A 14,271-nucleotide genomic window follows, 5' to 3' on the forward strand; every position below is an offset into this window, starting at 1 on the left:
TTTAGAAGAACTCTATGAAAAAGGCAGAGTTCTGCATTGACATCATAATGTGCCTGTATTAACTACCAATAAGTTTATGTATGCACTTTGCGTCACAATGGCCTGTATATGTATTAAGGGTTGCACTGCTTAATTTAAACTTTTCATTTTCTTGCTACATTTTTGTTTACCAAGGTTTCCGAAATTAAAAAGGTTAGGCGTACAGGAGAGAGATGCAGAAAGCGGTTTCAACAGTGTAGACGTCTCGTTGTAAAGATGATGGAAGACCGAGACATACAGGATGCAGAGTATAACCGCTGGCAAGAATTAGTTAGAAATACAGTGCGGTCTATGCCCAAAGTTGCTCGACGGTTCGGTAAGGACAAATTGTAATAAATTTATTTTAACGTTCAATAAATGTAAATAATATGCATCCTTAGGTTCACTAGATGTCCCTTCTGCAAAGTATTAGGGGGGGTGATAGTGAACGATTGATGGGTGATTGAAGGTTAATTGATTGATGGTTAATTAGTGGGTGTTTAGAGGAAAGAACAGATGTAAACAATGCACTAGGGAGCATATAGGATGACAGTTTTTAGAGAGTACCGTATATACTCGTGTATAAGCCGACCCGTGTATAAGCCGACCCCCCAACTTTTGCCCAAAAAACTTGGGAAAAATGATTGACTCGTGTATAAGCCAGGGAGGGGATGCAAAGGTCTAAGGTCATTGTTCCATTTGCCATACACTACACAGCAAGCACCCAATCCAGCATATGTGGCGTGGTTTAGGAGGATATGCGGCCATGACTGTGCCCCTGCTCCCCTTCCAAAGCAAAATGGAAATTATAGTTGTGTGCGTCTCGGCCAAAGTATCCCACTCTTCTACATAGTGCTGTGTGATTAGGGCACATATGTAGCCAACTAGCCATGCCTGTGTCCCCATCCCCTCTCCAGGGCAGAGCAGTATGTAAATAAAACATGCATTTTAGCCAGAGTATCCCCCTCTACACAATGATGAATGTATGGGGCACATATGCAGCCATGACTGTCCTGTCCCCTCTCCAAAGCAGAGCAGTAGGTATGTAAATAAATCATGCATTCTAGCCAGAATATCCCCCTCTACACGATGATTAATCAACAGGGCACATATGTAGCCATGAGGGTTTCCCCTGCCCCCCTCCTGAGCGGAGTAGTATTTAAATGACAGCGGTGTCCCCCGAGTGCCTCCCCTGCATACGTACTGTGGTTTAGCCGCACTGACAGTGTCGGCTGTGTCTCCCCCTTCCCCCGTCAGAGCGAAGCGGCATGTAATTATCAGCAGTGTGCTGATCCGAATGCCGCTCTCGCTGTGTGCAAAGTTAAAAGCAGCGGTGCGGGCTTTCTCCACTTACTTTCTAAAGTCCGTCAGTGCTGCGGGGATTCCTCTATAGCAGGTCTGATGCCGGCTCATCTCTATGACGCCATCTAGGGACGCTTCTGTCATAGAGATGAGCCGGCATCAGACCTGCTATAGAGGAATCCCCGCAGCACGGACGGACTTTAGAAAGTAAGTGGAGAAAGCCCGCACCGCTGCTTTTAACTTTGCACACAGCGAGAGCGGCATTCGGATCAGCACACTGCTGATATTTACATGCCGCTCCGCTCTGACGGGGGAAGGGGGAGACACAGCCGACACTGTCAGTGCGGCTAAACCACAGTACGTATGCAGGGGAGGCACTCGGGGGACACCGCTGTCATTTAAATACTACTCCGCTCAGGAGGGGGGCAGGGGAAACCCTCATGGCTACATATGTGCCCTGTTGATTAATCATCGTGTAGAGGGGGATACTGCAGAAGGGACATTGGCATGGTGCCCCGTGTATAAGCCGACCCCCCCACTTTTGGACCACTTTTTTGGTCCAAAAAATTCGGCTTATACACGAGTATATACGGTAATAATGTCGTGGAAGGGTAATCATATGCGCACTAGCGCCATGTTATGTTCTGATGTGATGGTTGGAAGTGACAGCTAACGATTGATGACTGATTGATCGGTGATTGAAAGGTGATGTTCGTTGGCTTATTACAAGGGGGGACAGTGTACAGTTTACAGGGGTGGTGGATGGTGTGGTCTGGGAGAATGAACGGTGCTGGGGGGGCCCGGGTGGCAGTTAGGTCCATAAACAAATAAAAAGTTTGAAAGAAAGTGACATGGAGTGATTGATGGGTGATTAGGTGGATGTTTTGTTTTGAAGTAGGTGGTTTGGCGGTTGGCCGGGGGAAGATCGGAGTGTTGCTGTGACGATCAGGGGCCAGGGGTGGTGGAGGATCAGTGTGCTTGTTGCAGACTAGGGTGGCTGCAGCCTGCCCTGGTGGTACCTTAAACATTGTGACCACCAGGGCAGGAGGCAGCCTGTATGATACGCTTAGTATATATTGAAAAACAAATCATATGCTTGGTATGCGTCGATGGTTGAGTTAGCAGCTCGCCAGCGCTTGGAAAAGGCCAGCAAGCTGTAGCTGCTTGTGGACGGAACCAGTTGCAGTGGGCAACGCACGTCGTCAGTGACGCGATGGCTCCCCGGGCACGCCTTCGTTAACCGCCACGTTTGCGCCTTTGGCGGTCCGTAAGGCTGCCACTTTGACGCCCCGAATGTGTCTTACGCGGTCCTTAATTTTTTCATGTATGACCGTGTTATCCATTTGGTGTCTTTAAGTGTACATTACTGTTGTAATGTATAAAAAAATCCTGCTTATTCATTCAAGGGTTAGTAGTAATGTTTTTAAAGGTAGATGATCACAAGCAGTGCAAGTGAAGTAGCATTGCTTACATGTATATATATATATATATATATATATATATATATATGCCAGACTCTTTATCACTTCTTAAATAAGTTTTACTTTCCTCACTCCGCTTTACAACCATTGTTCAAAATAGGCATCAAGGTCACCTTCACAACAGCTCACCTTCAAAATTCATCCGGCATATGTTATACTCTTTTTTTATAAGCCCATAAGCTAAAAAAGCAAATTTTATGGACCTTGTGAAAAGGGGCGTAATCTAACAGTATTTTACCATTGTTGTATTAGCCCTGTTATTATATTGCTTTTATAAAGACCAATGGAGGTTGTGAGGTATGAAAAGTTAAAACATTTTTGAAAACAGCGATCTAATTGATGAGATGGGTATGTATATTAAGAGAACAGTGTTTGCAGGACTATTTCAGCATTGTGGTTTTGTTTTTCAACTACTAACAGTCACTACGATGCATCTTAATATATTAATGGTTTTTGAAACTTTAATTACTTTGAAGTACACTTTTTTGTAGTTTTAATTGTTGTATGTGAAGGTTGTATGCATATCAAACCACATGAACTCAATGTTCTCCTTCTCAACCAGTTACAAGACCTTACAGAAAAAGGAAAACCTCCAATCCACCAGACTACGCAAGCTACGCTTCGTCAAACACTGCAAATCAGCATGACCAACCTGAAGAACCTTCAGAAAGAGACCAAGAAACAATGAACTTACCTGTAAAGAAGGTAAATAATCACACTATCATTCCACAGAAAGCTAATTCTTGCAATGCAACAGCAGATAAAAGCAGTGTTGGAAACAAAATGGCAGAAAATGGCAGAAGATCAGAAAAGCGTGGACACGGTAAAAACCAGGAACATTGTGAGTTACTTAACGTGACAAAAGTCTCTGATACGCAACATACAAGGCAAACAGACGGAACTGCAGTACAAAATACAGTTAAATTATCGAAAAAAAAATCTACTACCACAAATGTTAACAACATCAGTGATAGTTTGGTTACTAATGATAATGATTGTGCACACAATGTAAACAATAGGCAGCAATCAAGTCAACGAAGTGTAGGTAAAGAAAAATCCACTGATAACGTGCTTACGAATGTCAGTCGTCCAAGTTGCAGACCATCGGTAGATTTTGAAGTTCATGATGCAGTACATGCTGGAAGTGATAGTGGTTGTGGTAATTTACACTCTGATTCACAAAATAGTAGTATTAGTGAAGACATAGTTATTGGCAGAGCAGGAAAACAAAAGTCACAGGTACCATCAGGTAGAAAAAGTAAAGCCAAATCTAATTGTCAAGCCGTTCAACCATATTACAAACATGCACAACTAAGTACTACACCTTGCAGTGGTAGTATGCAAATAGTGCCTGCTCACAACAGGGAGTTTGATATGACATGCAAATTACTAGAGGTACAACAAACAACTCTACAGTTACTGGCTACCATAGCTGAGGGACAGAAACAAATGTTGGATAACCAAAAGGGAATGCTGAAGGAAATGAAACAAAAAAACAAGCGTAGAAAACACAAAAACAATTACAGACAGGCAGAGAGTTCCGATTTCGAGGATTAGAGCTACGGAATAGTACTTCAACAGTAATACCATTTTTTTTCCCATTGCCCAAAAAATTAACATATGCCCATAACAAAATAAGAAGTTCTTTTTCAGAAACCCCCCCAAAAAACCCTGCTCTTTTGCGATCTGTAAACACAATGTAAATCAAGGATTTCATTATTTTACTATGGAAAATATGAGGATTCACACATTTTTTTTTTTTTAAGGTTACCTGTGCTTGTAATGGTCACTCGCGGGCATCCAATGACCGTCCAGGTAATGAACCATGCTCTTGGCTTGGCCTACAGTTTGCTAAAAAGGCATGTGAGACCTTGTAGTTTAATAAAATCTATACAAGCATTGGCGTGCCATTCCTCACGCTCGTGTTAGCTGTAGCGTACTACGCAGGCACACAGTGTTCTGTGTGTCCGTAGTACGCTACTACTGACATCAGCATGATTCAGGAGATGGAAGAAGGGACCATGGATTTTATACTTTAAAGTCTTAATCTTCATAAATTAAATGGAACTAGAGAGGAAAGCGGTAAAGTTATTTGTACATACCTTGGTCTTCCAGCAGCTACATAAAGACTAATATCTCCCACGACGGGATCCTCAATGTACTCCGTTTTGTATTGTGGGTCACGTCCTTCCCTGGTGATTGTCCAGTCGGAAGTCTGCTCCATGCTTACCTCTCCAGCGGCTGCTGTACATGCGCACAGAGCGCACTTCACTGGCTTAATGTGTACCCTCCCCTTTAAGGATGTGACACACACCAGGCAAAAGGAGGAAGCGTAGGACCGCGTTGTGGGAGCGATTACTGTTTGTGGAGCTGCGTTAAGACCCATGTATGTATAAAATAATTTCACTTTCCTCTTTGTTTCCCTTGAAGCCGACGCTTAGCCCGAGCATCGGTGATTAGCTGCGGGAACCAAGTGTCTTTGTGTATGAACCATTACAAGCATCGGGAAGCTTCTAATCTTTTTCACTCCACCCCATCACTGTGTATCCATAAGTGTAAGGTTTAACATGATTACATGTCACGTTACTGTTTACTTGAAAAACATTTTTGGGGTACAATGTTCAAAATAGATAGCTAAATAAGGTAACATATTCAAACTATGCACATTGATGGAAAATTTTTTTTACTCCTAAGATGATATTTCTTACAGTTGTTTGAAGTTATTTCAAAGTGAGTAATCATTTTGGATTACTCAATCTCAGCATAGTGTGAATAACAGTTATTTATGTTGTTGTAATGCAAGTTGATCTTCACAACTGTTCAAAGATTTAATTTGTAAAAGTAAAAGTTAACGTATCCATTCTTTGGATACTTATAACGGCTCTGTCATTTTCACTGACTTCAGTCATTGCCTACAATACAACAATACTCAGGCCCGGCCCTAGACCATTTGCCGCCTGAGGCAAACTTTAAAGAAATCGCCGCTGCGCCCCACGTGGGTGTGGGGGGGCCGCCCGAGCTGGAGGGGATAGCGGGCAGGAAGGGGGTATTGGGGCTAGCGGCGGGGAGGGGGGTCGGACCCCCCCCTCCCTCGCCTGGGTCCCCCGTCCTCCGCTCCCCTCCAGCTTGTTATGCGCGCTGGCTGGCTGGCTGCAGCTGTAAGAGGCAACGGGCGGGGATCACTCATCTCTTCCTCGTTCAGCCTGCGCTCCACTGACGTCACTTCCTGCTATGCCGCAGGAAGTGACGTCAGTGGAGCGCACGTTGGAACGAGGAAGAGGTGAGTGATCCCCGCCCGTTGCCTCTTACAGCCGCAGCCAGCCAGCCAGCCAGCGCGCATAACAAGCTGGAGGGGAGCGGAGGATGGGGGACCCAGGCGAGGGATGGGGGGGGTCCGACCCCCCTCCCCGCCGCTAGCCCCAATACCCCCTTCCTGCCCGCTCTTACCTCCAGCTCGGGCGGCACTCCACACCCACGGACGGGCGGGTGCCGCCCCCTCAGAAGCGCCGCCTGAGGCAAACGTTTCACCCCGCCTCATGGGCGGGCCGGCCCTGCCAATACTTACATGGCCTACTCAAATAAGTCATATACATCCAATAAGTTAAGGAGGAACTTTAAGAGCAGGGTTTAAAGAATGTTATCTGCATAAAGAGGCTGGATCTGCCTATACAGCCCAACCTATGTTACTACTCAAAACCCCACTCCAGTCCCCTTGCACTATGCAATCCCTCATAAATCACAGCCGTGGTGTGAGGCTGTGTTTACATCAGTAGTGTCAGTCTCAGCTGCTCCACCGCCCTTCCCTCCGGTCTCGTTCCCTGCCCCCGTCCATTCCCTCCAATCATCAAGGAGGGAAGGGATGCAGGGCGGGACTGGAGTTATGCAGGAGTGGGGGGAAAGCAGCATGCTGACACTATTCATAGAAACACAGCCACCTCTGACAAGCTGTTTGTCATCAGCGTGGCTGTGATTTATGAGGGATTGCAGAGTAAAGGGGGACCTTAGGGGGGTTTGGGATAGCAATAGAGGCTGGGCTGTATAGGCAGATCCAGCCTATGTATGCAGATAATATATTTCAAACCCACCTCCGGTTATCTTTAAGAGCAAGGCCTGAGAAAAGATCACAATTGAGGAAAATGCACCGGCCGAGCTGCGGTGCCATACAATTTCTTTTATCTTATGTTACTGTCACTTACAGTCAATTGTCGCTATCAGACAAAACAAAGTTTTTATACACTATTGACCAAAATTTTGGACAGAAAAGGAGTCTGTCCAGAATAGGAAACACACCCAGCATCTAGTTGAAATAGTATGTGGTAAATAGCTTAAGCTTAACACATAGTCAAGTAACCAAAAATGGACTTTGTCCAAAAAATTCATTTATGAATGAAAGTGACATCAGCATAGGCGAAAAGTAATGTACACCAAATTTTACATTGTTGTTGTTTATCTGTTTGTTTGCACATAGTGTTCTTTTAGTTATTGTTAAAGATAATGATGCTGTAAAGGAATTATTAATCAAAAACCATAATGTTACATTCACAAAGCGCTGCCTGCACAAACTTGTTGCCAAAATCTCTCATAAAAGAACAAGAAGTGTCCGCCGCAGTACAATGGGGGACATGTAGTGACTTCAAGAGCACCCTTCAGATGCTCGGTGCTCTTAAAGAGAGTATGAAGCGAGATTACATCTCGCTTCAGACCTCATATACAGCAGGGGCATGCGTGCCCCTGCTACAACGCCGCTATCCCGCCTCTTAATGTTGGTCCCTTACCCCCCAAAATTCCATCCGTTATGCGGGTGAGCGCTTCCTGGTATGGGCAGGGCTAACCGCTGCAGACCTGCCCCATGCGCGTCAGTCAGAGGCGTACCTCTGCCTCTACCACGCCCCTCTCAGTCTTCATTGACTGAAAGAGCCTGGGGAGAGGCGGCGATGCACGTCTGATATATGCGCATGGAGCCAGGGTTGCAGCCGTTAGCCCCTGCCTCCAGGAAAGAACAAAATCTACGACCAAGTTGTTCGTAGATTTGGCATGGGATGGGTTGGGGGGTCGGGTACCCCCGTTTAGCCGCGGGATAGCGGGGTTTTAGCTGGGGCACACGTGCCCCTGCTATATATAAGAGCTGAAGCGAGATTTTGTCTCACTTCAGTGTCTCTTTGCAAGCCCCAGCTGAGTTTCACTCATTTCTTTTCGGCCTTCAAGGATACCTCAACAGAAATGTAACATAATGAAATAAACATCTGTATGCACAGTGCCTAGCACACATACAACTGCGTCTACCATAGAACTACACTGTGTTCCTCTTATTTCTTTCCCTCCCTGCCTGCCTGAAACAGTACAATATCAGGTATGTAAGTGGCTGACTCAGTCCGGACTCAGACAGGAAGTGACTACAGTGTGACCCTCACTGATAAGAAATTCGCCTATTTTCTCATCGGTCTTGCTCTCTGGAGCCATTGTATTCTATTAAAGTGTTTTATAGTTGAAATTAATTATGAATGAGGATCACACTGTACTCACGTCCTGTCTGAGTCAAGACCGAGTCAGCAACCTACATACCTGATATTGAACTCTTTCAAGCAGGGAGGGAAAGAAATAACAGGAGAACAGCAAAGTTATATGTGTGCTAGGCACTGTACATACACATCTTTTTCTCATAATGTCAAATGTATGTTGTGGTATTCTTCAAGGTTCACTTTAATTAGTAATGCAGCTCTACAACTTGCATGCAGAACAACATGCTTGCGGACAGCAAACTAAGATATACATGTATATCTTCGGCAACAAGGGAATGGAGAAAGCTAAATTTTTGTAATTTTTTGTAAGTTTTGATCACTCCTTGCAAATGCGATTGTTGGAAGTATGTAATAAGTAAAAACATGTTTTATTACATCTGTTTCAATGTTTATGTATGATGTATATTTAAAGAGAAAAAAATTTTATATTACAGTTCTATTAAAGTTTTATTTGAAATGCAAAATGTGTGGACAATTTCTTATAGGAGTTAGAGAAAACATAAGTAATCGTTGAGAAATAACTATTGTTAAAAAAATTCATCTTCAAATTTAGACGTGTTCACCTTTAACACTAGATGTTAAAAGGTAACTGTGTGTACTCCTTTAACACTATATGTTAAAGGGTAACTGTAGTAAAAACTACTATATGGAGGCTGCCATATTTTTTTCATTATAATAAATATCTGTTGCCTGCCAGCCCTACTGCTCTATATCTCTGCAATATTTTATGAAGAACACCGGAAAAAAGCATACAGCTCGTCTTGTCAGATCTGACAGTAATGTCAAAAACACCTGATCTGCTGAATGCTTGTTCAGGGGCTATGGCTCTTAGTATTACAGACAGAGAATCATAAGGCCAGCCAAGAAAATTTTATTGATGAAAAGGAAGTTATTATGGCAGGCCAAGTATACCTCTTACTTCGGTTTCCCTTTAAGATTATAGATACCCATTGGCCTACATAAAAAATATCTTGAACTAGTACCAGCCCAAGCATCACTTTTGTACACTGAAATAATTTTGTAGCGGCTCGGACTCTACAGTAACTAATATTTTAAAATTTTACTTAAATAACAGGTACACGTGTTTCCTTCTTCTCTATAACCTGTTCATTAGCATAATGTGGTACTGCAGTATGCTAATGCAGTTGAGTACGCAAATAAGTGCACACATGGCCGTGGTTGCATAAGCACAGGTAGGCCACAAAACACCATGACAATGCTTGCAAACTACTTCCCCAAAAAAATAGAGCATGGAGAAGGATAGCCAGGTACTGTTCAACAAACTTATGGCAAGGGCTGGTGGTACAAGACCAACACAAATACCTAAAAATTTAATAAGTATACTATGTACATGCATTTATATTTAAGTGCGCTTGTACACCAAGTACCTTGTGTAATCTAAGAATTCCACACTAATTGTAACAGCATTCAAGAGCCCACTGATGCTCCATTATAGAAAATGAATACCTTACTCTGATGAAAAGGGTCATCAGCTAATGTAGTCAGTGGCATGTTTTGCAATCTTTATTACTGTTTTCCTTACAGAACACAGACCACTGTTAATATCAACTCATAAGTAATAAATAAGCAAGTAGCATTATGAAGACAGAAAAGTAGGCCACACCATTAGCACCTCATGACATTCACAAGTGTTATACACGATGAGCAAATTCTTCGTCCGTTGGCTGAAAAAGAAGACATGAAGGTAACATACTATGCGTACGTTAAAGGGACACTGCAGGGGGTCAGGGGAAAATGTGTTGAACTTACCCGGGTGTTGCCATGGTGCCCCCTCAGACGTCCTGTGCCCGCGGAGCCACTCACGGATGCTCGGGCCACACCTCGTGTGCACTTATGGAATTTCAGACTTTAAAGTGGTAAAACCAATGCGATAGCATTGCCGTGTCCTCCCTCCTGCTAATGTCAACAGGAGCGTACGGCACAAGTCCAGCTTGGTCTGTGTATGCGCAGTACGCTCCTGGTGACATCAGCGGGAGTGAGGACCCGGATACACAGGCGAAGTGCTTCACAGACTTGAAAGTCTGAAATTAAGGGAGTGAACTGGAGGCGTGGCCTGAGTCCTCTGCGTGGTACCAAGAGAAGCACAGGGTAAATTCAAATCATTTTCACATTACCCCCCCTACCCCCTTTTAAGCGCAAGTCAACTGCAATGAGGCGTCAAGAAGAAGAACCCGAAGAAGGAATCCACTTGTGAAAAGGCACAGCAGCAGTCATTGGAGAATATATAAACCGTGCAAGGTATGAAATAGTACAATTAAAGCTGGCCACTAATGATCCAATCTTTTTCATACAATCTTGCTATTTCACTGTAATATAAAGGTAACTGCATGAAGTATCTATTCAGTTAATTCAGTGAATTTCACCTTTCACTACATAGATTTGGTAAGATTGGATTAAAAAGAATGAATAATTATTAGCCACCCTAAGGAGTACATTTCAAATGTTGGAATTCGGTATTAATGATTTAAATTCTTAAATAAGGACAATTCTTAAATTCTTAAATAGCGCGTACTGACAATATACTCAGAAGTGATTACGTTAAGATAAGTATCCTTAATTTAAAAGTTTACAGCAGTACAAAAAAAAATTATATTTTTTATCAGTCCATTTACAATGCATATTAATACACTTGTTCGATCTGTAATATTAAATTGAGTTTAAAAGTGATAAACATTGTAAGATATCTATTTTGTAAATCTTTATCTTAGATTTACATCAAAAGTTAAATATCAAACTACGTTTATTTGAGTTATCCGGAATTCTTATAAAGTGATTTATTCATAACATCATCTAAAAGCTTATTTTAGTTTGTATCTGTTAAACGTTAATGTATGTTTCCTCAAAAAGCATTAAACAGCGTTTATTTGACTTTTGACTAATCGTGAAAATATGATTTATTAATAAGATCATGTAAACGTTAATGTAAGTATTAAACGGTGCATAAGAACAGTAAATAGTAATTTAATTTTCTAACTTTTATACTTTTAAAGTTATGATTAAATCTAAGTAAATAAGATTTTAACATTTAATTTTTTCAGCAATAAATTTTATTATAAAGTTTTATCCACGCGCCCTTTTTTCCCGTCGCCTTTTTTAACATACTTTAATTTTAAAATAGCTTTTTAACAGTACAACAATCGATAAATAGCGTTTCCACCAAATGAGAACCGATAAACATAAATTAGTGATTTAATTTGAATAAACGTTATAATTAATCGTCAAAATAGGTTTTAATTTTTGTTAAACGTTATTTCCTGATAAGGTTTACACCAGGCGCCCTTTTTTCCCAACGCCCTTATTTAACGTACGCGTACCACACACCTATGTTCAATTTTTCCCCAATTATGATAAAAATGATAGGAGACTCTGAGAAAATTGCTAGGGTGTGTACAGTATATGAATAAATTGACAATCTAATCATAAAAATTGATTAGAAAAATCCTGCATTCCCAATCAACTTTTATTGAATAAAAACGGGAAATCTGATTGGATTTCTTGCTCGAAAGAAGAAAAACTTTAGATTTTTCAGTAAATCCAATCTTTTTTTTTTTTTTTAATCAAATTGCTGTAAGGTCAGATAATTTCATTATATTGTGTGTGTCCACCTTTACAAAAATTGCAGAATATTTCTGACATGGTTTAAATACAAAACAAGTGTAATGAACTACCTAAACTTATTATTCTTCCCCTCAACTATAAAAGTGGGTGATGCATAAAGGCCGATAACGCTGCAGTGTGTGAGTAGCGACACTGACTCCTGGGAACCTAACTGGCTACACTATTACATATCTCTTAACTTTTTGAGATAAGAAAGAGGGACACTTAAGCCACGCCTCTGCCACACCCCTAATCATGCCCCCGGCACACCCCTAGTCACGTATACTATGAAGATTTCATAAGAAAAATATGTTGTTTTATAATTCAAACCACAGTGGTCCTTTCTATCCTGGTTCATTTTGCTTATGCTGCTGGGAATACATGGCTCGATTTTGAGCCATTAAAGGGAACCTAAACTGAGAGGGATATGGGTGTTTCCTTTTAAACAATACCAGTTGCCTGGCAGTCCTGCTGATCTCTTTGGCTGCAGTAGTGGCTGAATCACACACCTGAAACAAGCATGCAGCTAATCCAGTCTGACTTCACTCATAGCACCTGATCTGCTGCATGCTTGTTCAGGGGCTGTGGCTAATAGTATAAGAGACACAGGATCAGCAGGAGAGTCAGGCAACTGGTATTATTTTAAAAGGAAAAATCCATATTCTTTTCAGTTTAGGTTCCCTTTAAAGTGGATCCGAGGTGAACTTTTACTCATTGCATAATTGTGTTCCTTTCCTATAGTTTATAGGGCATTCCTCAAGCCAAATACTTTTTTGTTTTTGTTTTAATACTCTAATTCCCTGTAAACTAAATAAACCACGCCCACAGGTTTTCAGAGAGCCTTGGCAGCAGCAAGGGCTCATGGGAGCTCAGTCTGGGCAGGAGGAGGAGGAGGTGTTACTAGCCATTGATTTCAGAGACAGAGGGGAGGAGGGAGGAGGGGGGATTAGGTTTTTTCACAGGTAAGATACAGATAAGCCTGCCTCTGTGTAATGTTTACAAACAACATGGCTGCCTTCATTGTATCACAGGAAGAAATAATCATATTCTATTAAAGAGAATCTGTATTGTTAAAATCGCTCAAAAGTAAACATACCAGTGCGTTAGGGGACATCTCCTATTACCCTCTGTCACAATTTCGCCGCTCCCCGCCGCATTAAAAGTGGTTAAAAACAGTTTTAAAAAGTTTGTTTGTAAACAAACAAAATGGCCACCAAAACAGGAAGTAGGTTGATGAACAGTATGTCCACACATAGAAAATACATCCATACATAAGCAGGCTGTATACAGCATTCCTTTTGAATCTCAAGAGATCAGTGCATGGGGGAAAGAAACACACAAATGAAGTTTCAGGCTGCTCTTTTCTTCCTGCAAACAGCTTTGCCCTTGTTTGTAATTCTTCAGTATGTGAAAGCCCAGCCAGCTCAGAGGAGGATTTATCCAGCTTGTAAAAGATAAGAGAGAAGAGAGAAGCTGCTCTAATCCTAAATAACACACAGGCAGTGTGCATAGAGGGGCCAGGAAGGGTGAGTTCATAGCAGAACCACAACACTGAAGAACTTGGCAGCCTTCCAGACACAGGCTGACAAGTCTGACAGGGGAAAGATACATTGATTTATTACAGAGACTGTGATAGTACAAAGTGCTGCAGTTAGCCAGAACACATTAGAATAGCTTTTGGAACTTGTAGGATGATAAAAAACAGGATGCAATTTTTGTTACGGAGTCTCTTTAAAGCTGTTTGCAGCTAGATTTGCTGTTTAAACCATCTAAACTTTAGATAAGATGTATACACAAGTTACTTGTTATAGTTAGTTTTTCATCTCGGATCCGCTTTAAAGGCTGGGAATACAGTTTAGAGAACCATCCTTAGAATCCTGAGGATGAGTCAGGTAGAGCTCAGGTGGAAGCTCTGAAGATAAAGTGGAAGTGGCAGAGAGCGGCACTGGTCCCACCAGGCAACCTAGGCAGATGCTTGGGGCCCACCTGCCACCGTCTCTGACCTCTCTCCACTCCAGCTTACCAGAAGACCACAAGGGGGCCCCAAATCTCCTGCCCTGCCTGGGGCCCCAACACATCCTTATTCATCTCTGCAGATCCTTCAATCACGATCACAGGAGAAGACAGGAGAGAGACGTGATGGGTGGAAAACAGAACAATACACGTTTCTTTTCCTTTTAATAAAGTTTAACTTTTCTTTTGAAACTATATAGGTCAAAAGTGACCCTCTATAGCTATTTACCTGGAAGAGAACAGACATCTGAGGGTCCCCCTTATTAAGGGGGGCTCCCAGATTCCAACAGAAGCCCCCCTCTCCCCAAGAATCTCATGAC

The 14,271-nt window shown here is 42.2% G+C and overlaps 2 protein-coding genes across 8 annotated transcripts in view; one reads left to right on the forward strand and one right to left on the reverse strand.

The window, feature by feature from the left end:
* IQSEC1 (IQ motif and Sec7 domain ArfGEF 1) overlaps positions 1–14,271 on the reverse strand; it is a 1,051,066-nt gene that overhangs the window by 511,023 nt on the left and 525,772 nt on the right. The gene's annotated exons all lie outside the window — the stretch shown is intronic.
* LOC137533670 (uncharacterized protein DDB_G0288805-like) lies at positions 113–5,469 on the forward strand. Its single transcript, XM_068255009.1, has 2 exons — positions 113–355; positions 3,364–5,469. Exons 1-2 carry the CDS (start codon positions 256–258, stop codon positions 4,356–4,358), a joined length of 1,095 nt encoding a protein of 364 aa, XP_068111110.1. The 5' UTR covers positions 113–255; the 3' UTR covers positions 4,359–5,469.

The sequence above is a fragment of the Hyperolius riggenbachi genome, chromosome 9 (genome assembly GCF_040937935.1).
Source record: "Hyperolius riggenbachi isolate aHypRig1 chromosome 9, aHypRig1.pri, whole genome shotgun sequence".
NCBI lineage: Eukaryota > Metazoa > Chordata > Amphibia > Anura > Hyperoliidae > Hyperolius > Hyperolius riggenbachi.